General features: G+C 41.9%; 1 protein-coding gene across 5 annotated transcripts in view; it reads left to right on the top strand.

Moving 5' to 3' along the window:
• NT5C2 (5'-nucleotidase, cytosolic II) overlaps positions 1 to 12,647 on the top strand; it is a 91,956-nt gene extending 79,309 nt beyond the window's left edge. For 4 of the 5 annotated variants that reach the window (XM_049855942.1, XM_049855943.1, XM_049855941.1 and 1 more), the window contains 13 exons: positions 292 to 383; positions 509 to 566; positions 1,610 to 1,703; positions 2,823 to 2,876; positions 4,741 to 4,824; positions 5,961 to 6,002; positions 7,058 to 7,165; positions 7,451 to 7,517; positions 8,215 to 8,385; positions 10,041 to 10,092; positions 10,210 to 10,270; positions 10,420 to 10,596; positions 11,175 to 12,647. In XM_049855942.1, coding sequence (XP_049711899.1) covers positions 292 to 383; positions 509 to 566; positions 1,610 to 1,703; positions 2,823 to 2,876; positions 4,741 to 4,824; positions 5,961 to 6,002; positions 7,058 to 7,165; positions 7,451 to 7,517; positions 8,215 to 8,385; positions 10,041 to 10,092; positions 10,210 to 10,270; positions 10,420 to 10,596; positions 11,175 to 11,417 — 1,303 coding nt within the window. In that variant the 3' untranslated portion in view covers positions 11,418 to 12,647. Of the gene's footprint in view, positions 1 to 291; positions 384 to 508; positions 567 to 781; positions 872 to 1,609; positions 1,704 to 2,822; positions 2,877 to 4,740; positions 4,825 to 5,960; positions 6,003 to 7,057; positions 7,166 to 7,450; positions 7,518 to 8,214; positions 8,386 to 10,040; positions 10,093 to 10,209; positions 10,271 to 10,419; positions 10,597 to 11,174 lie in introns of those variants that run through there. The other variant, XM_049855945.1, reaches the window with a different exon arrangement.
• Positions 12,648 to 12,811: the final 164 nt, after the last annotated feature.

Here is a 12,811-nt window from a genome sequence, read left to right as displayed (position 1 = left end):
TCCCTGTGGGGCAGTTCTGCTCTGCCCTATAGGGTCGCTATGAGTCGGAATCGAGTCGTCGGCAGTGGGTTTTTGTTTTTTTATGTGACTCCTGTCCCCGGCCATACTGAGAACTCTTTAAGGGCTGGAACCAGCTTGTACCTCTTCATAGCTACGTATGTGTAATGTTCGGAGCCCTGCCTTGCACATAACTACCAAAGCATTTGAATGAATTTTTGAAAAAATGACTATATTCCATGGTTATTATGTTAATTACTTAAGTATCAGTTAATTTTTTGAATTTTCTTTCAGACCAGAAACTAGAGAGCAGTACCCAAATAAGTTTATCCAACGGGATGACACTGAAAGATTTTACATTCTGAACACACTATTCAACCTACCAGGTAGACTCATTCTATGCTTATATATACTGATGCTTTCCCTCCTTTTCATGACCAATTGTCTTTGCTCGAGGGAGATCACGAAATAAATTTGAATAGCTTATGAATATCTATTCTTCATTTTTCAGAGACCTACCTGTTGGCCTGCCTAGTAGATTTTTTTACTAATTGTCCCAGATATACCAGGTATGTGTATACTATAATTTTCTTTTTCCAATTGATTTTTTTAATTAATGTACAGGGTTTTAGAGAACTGGCCATTGTAGGTCTTTTCTGCTTTTCTGAAGTGAATTTAGTGCTAGTGAGAGATGCCACATTGCCAGCCTGAGAGATGGGACAGCACCAGCAGCTCCATGCAGGCTCTCACCTCCCACACGGCCCCTCTCCTTGCCAGTGTGCTGCAGCCATGTTTGGAAGGGACCACTTCTGATTGGCTTCTCCTGGGAATGAAGACGCCAGCAGAGGTGCTAATTGTGACAACTGAGTGGGAGGTTTGTGTGATGATTATCTGTTGGAGCAGAATTACACTAAAACCCCCCAACTCATTTCACATCAGCTACCCAGGAGCCATTCAGGGATGGTTATTAGTTTCCTTACCAGGCACAACAAGATTCGATTGAGGAACAAACGCAACTTATTTTCCCTGAAGTAAAATTTGCCAGAGTCTCGAACAGGTTATTCTCTCTTTTCTGGGGAGACTTGTACAATGATGGCTGAAAGGTCAGCCATATAAGTCAGAGTTTGCTAACTTCTTATCCTCATTAGGCCTTAGTCACTCCAAGGCACTAAATTTGGTGGAGAGCTGAGTCACTAAGCTGAATAGAAAATGGGCAGTAACTGTGTACATACGGACAATGACAAAAATCAGAGTGGGGAAAACCTAAATTACCAGTTTTTTTTTTTTTTTAAATGTTTCTTGAATGGGAACCTGTTTTTTAAAAATGAAGACTAAAAGAACCTGATATATTCAGAACTTTGACCCTTTAGTTTCCATTCAATGCATTCTTCTCTTACTTTGTATCTGTTCAAAATGACTGTATTCCATTGGGCACTAATGCCATTTCTGGCAATCAAAGATGGATTTTTCATTAGGGAGCAGTTATTTTCCTGATCAGACACAGCCATTACCCGTGTGATACGGAACCTTTGGGTGCCCTGGGCAATTTTTGAGAATCATTTTATTTACCCTCTTTTGGATGCCCTATCATGTTCCTTTCCTCTTTCTACAGCTGTGAAACAGGATTTAAAGATGGGGACCTCTTCATGTCCTACCGGAGTATGTTCCAGGATGTAAGAGATGCTGTTGATTGGGTTCATTACAAGGTACCTAGAAGCTACTTCTTCACCTGCTCACTATGTGGCATGTGTTTTATGATCTGACATTAACTCTCCTGGTGCAAATGGATCAGAATTTTTCCTTTGTTTAAAAAAAAAAAAAAAGATTTGCCCTCTAGTGATAGGTCTCTAGAATACATTTGTTCTTGTCTTTGGCCATCTCACTTTAGAGGTAATGGCTAATCTCTCCTTAAGTTGATGCTTGGCTTCTAGATCTTATTTTTAGTTTATATTTCCCAAACTTCCTTAGAAGAGATTGTAGTGTATGATGTTATACTTACCATGTCCTTTGTGCATGATCGTGGCTCATTTGTTTTGCCCAAGAACCTTTCCCCAACTAATGACATTGATATTAAATTAACCTTTACTATAAACTGTACTGAATATGAAATGTCTTTTGATTTCTAGTTTAACACAGCAGCAGTTTTATATATATATTTTTTATTAACTTTTATTGAGCTTCAAGTGAACATTTACAAATCAAGTCAGTCTGTCACATATAAGTTTATATACATCTTGCTCCATACTCCCACTTGCTCTCCCCCTAATAAGTCAGCCCTTCCAGTCTCTCCTTTCGTGACAATTTTGCCAGCTTCCAACTCTCTCTATCCTCCCATCCCCCCTCCAGACAGGAGATGCCAATACAGTCTCAAGTGTCCACCTGATACAAGTAGCTCACTCTTCATCAGCATCTCTCTCCTACCCACTGTCCAGTCCCTTTCATGTCCGATGAGTTGTCTTCGGGGATGGTTCCTGTCCTGTGCCAACAGAAGGTTTGGGGACCATGACCGCCGGGCTTCCTCTAGTCAGTTTTATATTTTGAAGACAAATTTTGGAGGCAGAGTAGCCACAAATCATAGTTGCCACTCTTCCCTGGCTGCCTTCTCTAGTGTATCCACTCTTCCCTGGCCGCCTTCTCTACTTTATCCACTCTTCCCTGGCCTTCTTCTCTAGTTTATCTGCTCTTCCCTGGCCTTCTTCTCTACTTTATGCACTTTTCCCTGGCCTTCTTCTCTAGTTTAATGTGTTTGGGCTGATAGTGGACAGAATTTTTCTTATAAACTAAATGTTAATAACTGATTTTGTTCTTTTTCTTGTTTTCCCTAGGGCTCCCTTAAGGAAAAGACAGTTGAAAATCTTGAGAAGTATGTAGTCAAAGATGTAAGTAATAAAGAGGAAAATAGATCTGCATGATATCTTATTTTACCTGACAGGGAAGTGAATAACAAGCCGCCTTACGATGAAATGGACAAGGGAAGATATTTCTCTGTCTTGGCATAATATGTGCCAGGTATGATCACCAGGAGTTTTTAGCCAGAGCATTGTTGTTGCGTGCCCTCAAATCAACTCTGACACCTAGTGACCCTATGGGACAGAGTGGAGGGTTTCCTAGGCTGTAACCTCTACAGAAGCGATCGCCAGGTCTTTTCTCCTGTGGAGCTGCTGATGGGTTTAAACCCTAGACCTTTCCGTTAGCAGCTGAGTGCTTAACCATTGCGCCACCAGGGCTCCTTGCCAGAGCATAGGTCTTAGTATAGTTTTTCCTATTTGTTGGTAGGTGAGAAAACCTCGTATTTCTTTTGTCCTTTTGACTCTAATTATAATAATAGTAGCCAGAGGGCTTATGCTATGTGCATATCACTGTACTAAGTGATTTACATGCATTAATCCATTTCATCTTCTTTATAACCCTGAGTTAGGTATTCTTGTGACCTTTTTATAGATGAAGAAACTGAGGAATAGAGGGGCCTAAATAACTTGCCCAAGGTCACCCAGTTAGTAGCATGGCCAGGATTTATACCCAGATCTAACCCAAATCATAACCACTATACTAGAGTATATCAAAAATGATGTGCATATATGTGGTTGTTATTTAAAATACCTCTAACACGTCAACAGAGAATGGTAAGGGAAGCTTTAAAATATCTTTAAGACAGTGGAAAAGCAGGTAAAATCTGAAAAGAAACCGATAGTTAATAGTATTGTACTAATGTTAATTTCTTAGTTTTGGTAATTATACTGTGGTTATAAAAAACCCACTGCCATCAAGTCGATTCTGACTCATAGCAACCCTATAGGACAGAGTAGAACTGCCCTGTAGAGTTTCCAAGGAGTGCCTGGTGGATTTACTGTGGTTATATAAGATGCTAATATTAGGGGAAGCTGGATGAAGGGTGAAGGGTATATGGGAACTCTGTATGATTTTCACAACTTCTTGAAAGTCTAAAATTATTTCAAAATAAAAAGTATAACACACACACCCTAGAAATGAGATACCTCTTCCTTTTCCAGTAAACGTAGCAATACACTGTATTTTCTCAAAGCACTTTGGTGCAGATTTTCTGTTTGTTTTTGTCTTTGTATCGCCTATCTTCCCCCCATGCCCCGTCGTTTCAAGAAAAAGCACTGAGCGGGGAGGGCTCCTGGAGAATTTGAGCGAGTTTCCTCAAATTCACCCTATTTACTGTAGGAAAAGGAAAGAGTGTCTTTGTTTCCAGGCACATCAGGAGTTAGGATTTCCTCATTTATCTGCAGGTAAGTCTCTGAGCATTTCTAGGTTGCGGTCCAGCACATGCCATTTCACTCTGCAAGGTGTTCTGTAAGACCAAAATAGACACAGCTAAGCTATCTAATAGTCTCCACATGGAGTGTTTTGTTGGTGATGCTTAAAATCAGGTTCTTCTGATCTCTAACACACCTAACTCACATACTTCAAGAGATGACAAGGCAGTTTAAACTTCCTGAGGCAGTTATAATGAGGTGACGTTGTTAACAACCATATAATCATTATATGTAGAATCTCTCTGTTGTATAAATTGTCTACACTACATATATTAATACTTTATTCATGCATGGTGATAATGTAAACTTTTAAATGGAAAATTCTAAAACAGACCCCTAAAGGGGATCCCCTATTCCTGTTTCAGTGGGCAAAAATGGTTTTTTCCAGTACATGACTGCTCTAAAGTGTAAATGTAAACATACTTTGTTTCAGTGTTTCTCTGATCATCATATTACATTTCAGGGAAAACTGCCTTTGCTTCTGAGCCGGATGAAGGAAGTAGGGAAAGTATTTCTTGCCACCAACAGCGACTATAAGTACACAGATGTGAGTGTTGAATATTCGTATTTGTCTGTTTATACAGAGAAATTACATGTTTCATATTTTGGCCTGAAGAACTCTGAAGGTAATGAGGAAGATGATAGTTTATTAAGTGACGGTAATTTTTTGTCTTTGCATTTTGAAAGCAGAGTGGAAAAAAGCAAAGGCATGTAGGCTCAGGGCTATCCCAGAGTGGTTCTCAAGTTCTTCTAAATATTTGTAGAATCTTCTTTTTGACTACAGTGTTTTCCCTGATTGCAATGAAAACATCTGTGCCAACTGAAACGGCTCCCGTGTCTCTTGGAAGCATCTTTTATATAAACCTGATAAATCGCTGTGTTGAGTTTGCCCACACCGTGTATTGCATCTGTGTATCGTCCCTCTCTGTTGTGGGGACCCCTAAAACAGTAGGTGTTGCAAAGATGTTTTGACTCTTAGCCATCAAAATGTACTACCTCATTTTTTTTGCCATAATTGAAGCATATGGAAATACTGATTTAACTCTTTAGCGTCATTTTACTTTTGCTAAGACAGTTACCCAGCCCAGTGCCGTCGAGTCGATTCCGACTCATAGCGACCCTGTAGGACAGGGTAGAACTGCCAGGTTTATAATACTAATAAGAAACTCAGCCCTCCCCAATCCTCTTTATGTAACATCTTGATTTAGAAATCTGGTGATCTGGAGTAAGTGGTCTTATAAAACCTGTGGTTGGTTGGCTTGGTGGGTCTAGGGACAGCAGTAACAAGGCCAAGGTAGTATGTCATTTCCATGGTGAGTCGTTAGTTTTCTCTGTGCCCTCACCTCAGATGCCCTTTACCTCAAATGTGTGTCCCAGGGCACTAGGAGGATTGGATGGGGATATATGGATGGATCTATAGAAAAACATCTCCTAGATGCAACTGTATGTCTTACTGAGAGTGCCAGAAGCTTTTTTTTTTTTGCTCCATATGAGGAGGCTTTAGTTTCTGGCTTCCACTGCTGTGGTTCCACAAAATTCAGAAGAAACGAGAATGTGGTGACTCCTATATTGAAAGACACCTTTCTTGAAAAGCTTACATAGGGTTTTTTTTTTTTAAGATGTTATATGTCTTTTGTAGAAGTAGTATATGGACCTTATGTTGCTTTTTTTTTCTTCCTGCAGAAAATTATGACTTACCTGTTTGATTTCCCACATGGCCCCAAGGTACTCTATGTAACTTTAATAGACCATGCTTTAGTAACAATGAATGCATTTAATAATCCTGGAATATTGAGGGAAGGAAGTGGTCAGCACCCATCCAGAAGACTCTCCATTAACATTAGAAGTAATCCAGGAACTAGTGGATTTTAAGTCACTAATAATTCGAATACTTTGTAAACAGAAATAAAAGGGATATTCATGTGGTATTTAGTGGGATGGGATCAGAATAATTTTATGCCCAAGAACTTCGAAGCAGCATTGTTAAATTTACATGGCAATAAAGAGGCATTTTCCAGGCTGAGAAAGAATATTTGATTAAAAGAAACAGAAAAATTTGAATGTATATATTCTCGACAAGTTCTCAATTGTGCTGAGTTTTATGCCAAGAAAACAGTTAAACTTGACATGTAGCCCAGAAGCCTTCCTTCCTGCAGTATGGCTGCCCTCAAATTTAAGACATACCCATTGCTACGTAATTGCTTCTGTGAATAAACGTCAGTCTTTCAAGGCAGCTGCGTAGGGTGCAGTGCTCTTCAGCTTGGTCGTAAAAGGTTACTACCATGGTTCCGTCTCAGGCTTGAAAATAATTTTAATGGGTGTAACTTCTTAGTGTTTGCAGTATGAGCCAAAGGCCAATATGTACTTAGAGCCGTCATTCTGAGAAGCTCATCAGTAAAATTTCCTGATAGTTCCATGTTAGTTCGTACACTTCAGTTCTGATGCAGATCCGCCCTTCTTAATCTGCATCTCTCCCTAGCTCCTTTAAGTATATCTGAGTGTGGACACGCTTTTTTCATGTACTAAATTGCTGTGAAATAAGTTACTGTAATTCAGTAGTAGATGATATGTCAAGATTATTAGTTATTGATTTATTATTTACATCTTGTCTGCTTCCAAAAGGATGTGGTTTATAAATAAGACACAATAAATGTTTGATAAAATAGCAGGATCTTTCGGCTGTGCTTAGTGTTTCTACATTACTTGTTCTGAGTGAGATAAGTATTAGTGCCTTAGGGTAAGGGGCACTGTTTCAGCCTCTGCTGTTTCTCCATTACCAGCCTGGGAGCTCCCATCGACCATGGCAGTCCTACTTTGACCTGATTTTGGTGGATGCACGGAAACCACTCTTTTTTGGAGAAGGCACAGTATTGCGCCAAGTGGATACTGTAAGTCCAGAGGATGACCTGTGTGCTAGCACTGTCCTTTGTGTTTCTCCTTCCCCCACTCATACTCTCCCTAAGGGGACAGGTTTTTTTGGGGGAGGGGGGGAACAAATTAGCTTTATCCGTCTTTTGAAATTAAGGGTTTTGGTTTTTAACTGAGGTAGCCAAACAAGCCACTAAGTCAGAAAAATAAGTGCCACTCATTTGGCTGGCCGGCCGCATAGCATTATGGGTGGATATTGTGATAGAGTGATAAGTATGAACAGATTCTGTATTGTCGTCACACAGAAAACTGGCAAGCTGAAAATTGGCACCTACACCGGCCCCTTACAGCACGGCATTGTCTACTCAGGAGGTGAGTCACAGACCCCTAGCATCAGTCCTTGCTCAGACCTCTCTCTGAGAGTTCTTCTGTCCTCCTGGCATAGTGCCACGACTACTCTTCAGTACCCTAAAGACATCATCTACCGAAGGTAAATAAAGACTGCCGTCACTTACTGACGCAGCAGGAGTCAGGGAGAAGGGTTTGAGAAGTCGTTAGTATGTCCTGAGGAATCTCTGGTCTTCACTGGCAGGGTCAGTTTTCTCCTTTTCCCTATTTGAGGCTTTTTCTCGGTGACCTGGAATCATTTGGGATGATTCTCAAGGGATTGCCAAGAAGGTTTCAAGGAGCTCCTGTGGACGCATTATGATGGAGTTGGAAATGGTTGAGCAAAACCACCTTAGTGGCAGATCCACGATGGGAAATGGTGGTGGTAACTTTTGAGGGTTAGAGTCACGAAAGCTGAGAAATGTAGTTTTGTTGCTCTTCGGTTTGGTGATCAGGAGATCTTGTCAGCACAGTAGAGCTGAAGGCCTTGTCTTAGAGGCAGTATAAAGAATGGTGGGGAAAAAAGAAGAATGGTGGGTCTTTGTCTTTAGGAAGGATGGGCCTTCCAGTCTGTCCCTCACATAATTCTAAGAATAAAAGCGATAATCTCCACAGTATTTAATGGTTATAGTTTTAACATGGAGGCGTTTTTGTTTTCTCATTGTTCATTCCATTGTTTCAGGTTCATCTGATACAATCTGTGATCTGTTGGGAGCGAAGGGCAAGGATATTTTGTACATTGGAGATCACATTTTTGGGGACATTTTAAAATCAAAGAAACGGCAAGGGTGGCGGACTTTCTTGGTGATCCCGGAGCTTGCACAGGAGCTGCACGTCTGGACTGACAAGAGCTGTAAGAGCCATTAACTCTCCTTCCGTAAGCCCTTGGCTTGGCACAGCTGGTTTCTCTCTCCATGGCTGGCTTTGGGTCAGCCCTCCTGTTACTTTGTATGCAGGGGTCAGAGGTGGTCAAAACGTGGGCCCTGATGCTTGGACACCTGCTTCCCATTAGAATAGCCACATATTTCCCAGCACTCCACAATTTGAGAGATAGGAGAGCTTTTGTTTAACCTTCTTCTTGAATCCTTTCAAAGTTAAGTAGAGAGTGTTGCTGTCCTAAGTGCTGAACCTGGAACTCCACTTTTCCTCTGTAGGCCCTCATGTCACCACCACACCTGATAGCCCCAGTCTCTGCTCCCAGCTCAGATCTGTGATTCTGGGGCAGTGACGACTCTGAATGTTAATCACCTCCTGGTAGTTTTCATTTGCTCTTCTGAGAAGTAGAGAATGAGGCAAAATTGCATTCTCTGAAGTGAGTGACATTGTGTACACCGGTGGCTCAGTGGTTAAGAGCTACAGTGGCTAACCAAAAGGTCGGCAGTTTGAATCCACCAGCTGTCCTCGGAAACCTATGAAGCAGTTCTACTCTGTCCTATAGGATTGCTGTGAGCTGGAACTGACTCGACGGCAGCAGGTTTTTGTGTGTGTGTGTATGCTGGATCGAGGTGTGGCTCTAGTTATGTGAGATGTTCAGCACACAAGCCGTAGAGAGCACCACCCACAGCTTGGTGAAAGGCATTGACTGAGAAACTCAGCTCGCCTGAGGTGGGAATCCTGGCTCCACCGCTTATTCTCTGTGTGCTTTGGGCAAATTCTCCTGTGCCTCAATTTCCTCAAATGTAAAATGAGGGTAATAATAATACCCTACCTCATAAAGTTGCTGAGAATTAACTGAGGTAATGTGTATATAAAAAAGATAGCAGTGACAACCCTTCTCAACTAAGGCACCTCATCTACACCACAAACACAGAAAATGATTTGAATGACTTCTCTTAACTTTCCCGAAAGTGCTAGGTAGAAGAAAAGTTCATTTATTACATACTAACGGATGCCTTCAGGCTTACTTTTCTGAGGAGCCCAGGTTGAGAAGGCTGGGACACATAGCGAGTGCGCAGTAGGTTCTGTATGATACTGTTGCTGTGGTGTGTGCTCGTCAGTGGGATTTCCTGGCTAGCCTTTCACCCGCATTTTCAACTTACCACCTCTGAACTTTTAGAAATCTAATTGATTTGGTTCTGCTCTTTTCTGGACCTGTGACTTTGGGCAAGTCTCCTAATTCTCGTGTCTTCATCTGAACATGGAACTGCTAGCACTCGCCTCCTGACTGCACCTGAGATGGCGTGGATTGGCACCTGTGAGCTAGAATCAGCATGCAGCTGGGAGAGAGACTTGTCAGTGGTGTTCCAGGAGGAGGAGAGGCAGTTAGAGGCAATTCTGATGCTTGGCTGCTGCTTGTCATACCAGACTCCAAGCGGGGGTCAGTGGGAGTTCCTACAGTCCTGGGAAGGAGGAGGTCATTTTAGATACTCGTCATGGCACCTTAGTGCCAGGCTATACTTTTTCGTTCCATCTACAACCTTTCAGTTTAGCTTCAGTAGCATTTAAAAACTGGATTTTTTTATTTGATTTATTTAAAATGTTTTCCTTTTCCTTCCAAACCTTAACTAGCACTTTTCGAAGAGCTTCAGAGCTTGGATATTTTCTTGGCTGAACTCTATAAGTAAGTTTCTTAATTGTAAAAATTTCTTCCCGAAAAACCCCTGCCACTCAGCTAGGTGTAAGAAGTATCCTCACAAGGGAGTTTCACTAGAGTTGGTTTTTATGTTTTCATCCCCAGGCACCTTGACAGCAGCAGCAATGAGCGCCCAGATATTAGTTCCATCCAAAGACGTATTAAGGTATCCAAATGGGTTTTCGGGGAAAACTTGGAAAATAAATTTAGTTTAAATGATACTCGCATTTCTGATTCTATACAGGGACTGGCACATGGCTGGTGCTCAATATATGTTGAAGGGGCTGAGAATCAGTCTCTCTTTTTTTGTTTTAGAAAGTGACTCATGACATGGACATGTGCTATGGGATGATGGGAAGCCTGTTCCGTAGCGGCTCCCGGCAGACCCTCTTTGCTAGTCAGGTGATGCGTTATGCTGACCTCTATGCAGCTTCGTTCATCAACCTGCTGTATTACCCATTCAGCTACCTCTTCAGAGCTGCCCACGTCTTGGTGAGTTAATACAGCCTCAGGGTATTACTTACAGTAAGACACACTCTAAGGCCAAGATCTGCACCTAGCTCTGTGGAATGGCACAGGAGACATTTTGGACCAGTTCTTTCTGATGTACAAAGCACACAGCCAGGTTATATGGTTGTACAACAGGGGGTCTGAGAAATGATCAAGATGGAATATTACAGAGTGCAACTCTCTGAAATCTGCTCTATTAAAGGTTGTATTTGAATGGTAGACTTTCCTCTTTCGTTAGCACAAACTGAAGTAAGTACATTCTTAAGTTCTAATACTGACCCATGTCTCAGGGCTGTATTTTCGCTATAAAATCGGAAATAAAATTCTCTCACATCTCGCTGAGTTCAGGTTGTGGTAAATGACTTGGGCATCATCTCAGGTGGCAAGAAGGAAGAGGGATGAGCAGCTTGAGGTAGTGCTAGAGAGATAGGTGAGCATCTAAATCCCTGGCTTTCTGGCCCATTATAGACATAACTCCGTACGGCCACCTAAGAGGAGAGGTGTTAGAATTTGGGAAGCAGTTACTTTGCTTGTTTTCTGAGCCTCTGGCTTTTTTCTAGATGCCTCATGAATCAACAGTGGAGCACACGCATGTAGACATCAATGAAATGGAGTCCCCCCTTGCCACCCGGAACCGCACGTCAGTGGATTTCAAAGACACCGACTACAAACGGCACCAGTTGACACGGTCCATCAGTGAGATTAAACCTCCCAACCTCTTCCCACTGGCCCCTCAGGAAATTACACACTGCCATGATGAAGATGATGATGAGGAGGAAGAGGAGGAAGAAGAGGAAGAATAAGGAAGAAAACCAAAACTCTAAGCACCCATTAAACAAGTTCTGGCAGGACTCACAGGAACAGAGGATGTCCCTGTTTGGGTGCTAGTGGGGGAGGGGGGACTCCATCACAGGTACATCTGGAAAGTTTCCGAAGGCTTTAAACTATGCTAATCATAGAGAGATACTTGTTTTAGTTTTGTGTATCTACAGTCTTTGCAGATGATTCATAATGGTAATGAAGAAAGTCAAGTCAGGCTGACCTGCATGTAGGTGGCCCCCATCATGGCTTGTGACAGTCTCCTTGTCTTTTTACATTGTTAGTCCACTGTCGTGATCTGGATATACCAAGTGTGGATGAAGAGTCTGGGGTGGAGCAAGGAGGACAATGGGAAGAGGGGATCTGGTGATGCTGTAATGTTACCAAGTGTGCCGGCACTCCCAAATCCATCTTTTTCAGTGATTATACAGTATTGTGTATCAGTGGAGAAGCATAGTGTTTCCATTATCATACGTAGTCATCTGTTAAGGTCATTTCCCTTTATGAGCCTGTGTCCTCAGTGACTGGCCCAGCTGCTGCCTGTCAGTGGCTTTGCAGAAGGTTCTCTGCTTGCTTTAGGACTGGTCTGGTCTAGACTGCAGGGATTCCATGAGGCAAAAGTCCTCCTCCATATCTACATTTTTTTGGTTGATAGCATAAATGCTTGTTTGTTATCCCAGAAAATACTGTCTTTCTCATCTGTGATAAATCTATAGAAAGAGTTTCGCTGAAAGATGACAAAGGAGCAGGCCCCAGAAAAGGAGACGAGGAACCTCTTCCTTTAGTACAGCAGAACTGCGTAAAACCTGTTAGTGTGGGCTGCAGAATTGTGTTCATACTACCCCATTCCAGCCTTCTCTCCTCCAGGGTTCATCAGTGTGTTTCAGAGTTGAGCGTTAAACGTTAGAGGGTGGGAAGAGGGCTGTGTAGGCCAGAACCGTATAAAGCAGAGGGCACAATCAGTGTGAATAAACTCACTTCAGGATCTCAAATGAAATCACTTCTTGTTTTAAACAAGAATGAATCATTACCGTATACTTTAGAGTATTATAACCGCCTCGCCAGGACAGTGAAAGTTGTCACAACATTTTAAAACATGGTGTAGACTCTTTAATCTGCAGGTATTTTCTTTCATTCTTATGGTCATTGTTCAACAGGGGAGGGTAATGGTAGATTAGCTGCTCTAGAATTCAATAAAGGTAATATTTCTAATACTGGCTTTGACCTCTTCCTACAACACAACTGATTGGCACTGGTCTCCACCTGGGTTTCAGTTTGGCTTAGTGACATCAATTTGACATTCTCTTTTCTTAAAAGAAATATACGTCTTAAAAAATGCTAAATGTGCCCAGATCCCTTTCAGTTAAAAAATAAATCT

This window comes from Elephas maximus, chromosome 16 (genome assembly GCF_024166365.1).
Source record: "Elephas maximus indicus isolate mEleMax1 chromosome 16, mEleMax1 primary haplotype, whole genome shotgun sequence".
In the NCBI taxonomy this organism is placed as follows: domain Eukaryota; kingdom Metazoa; phylum Chordata; class Mammalia; order Proboscidea; family Elephantidae; genus Elephas; species Elephas maximus.
Note: the sequence above shows the minus strand (reverse complement) of the source record. Positions and strands in the feature narration are given on the sequence as shown.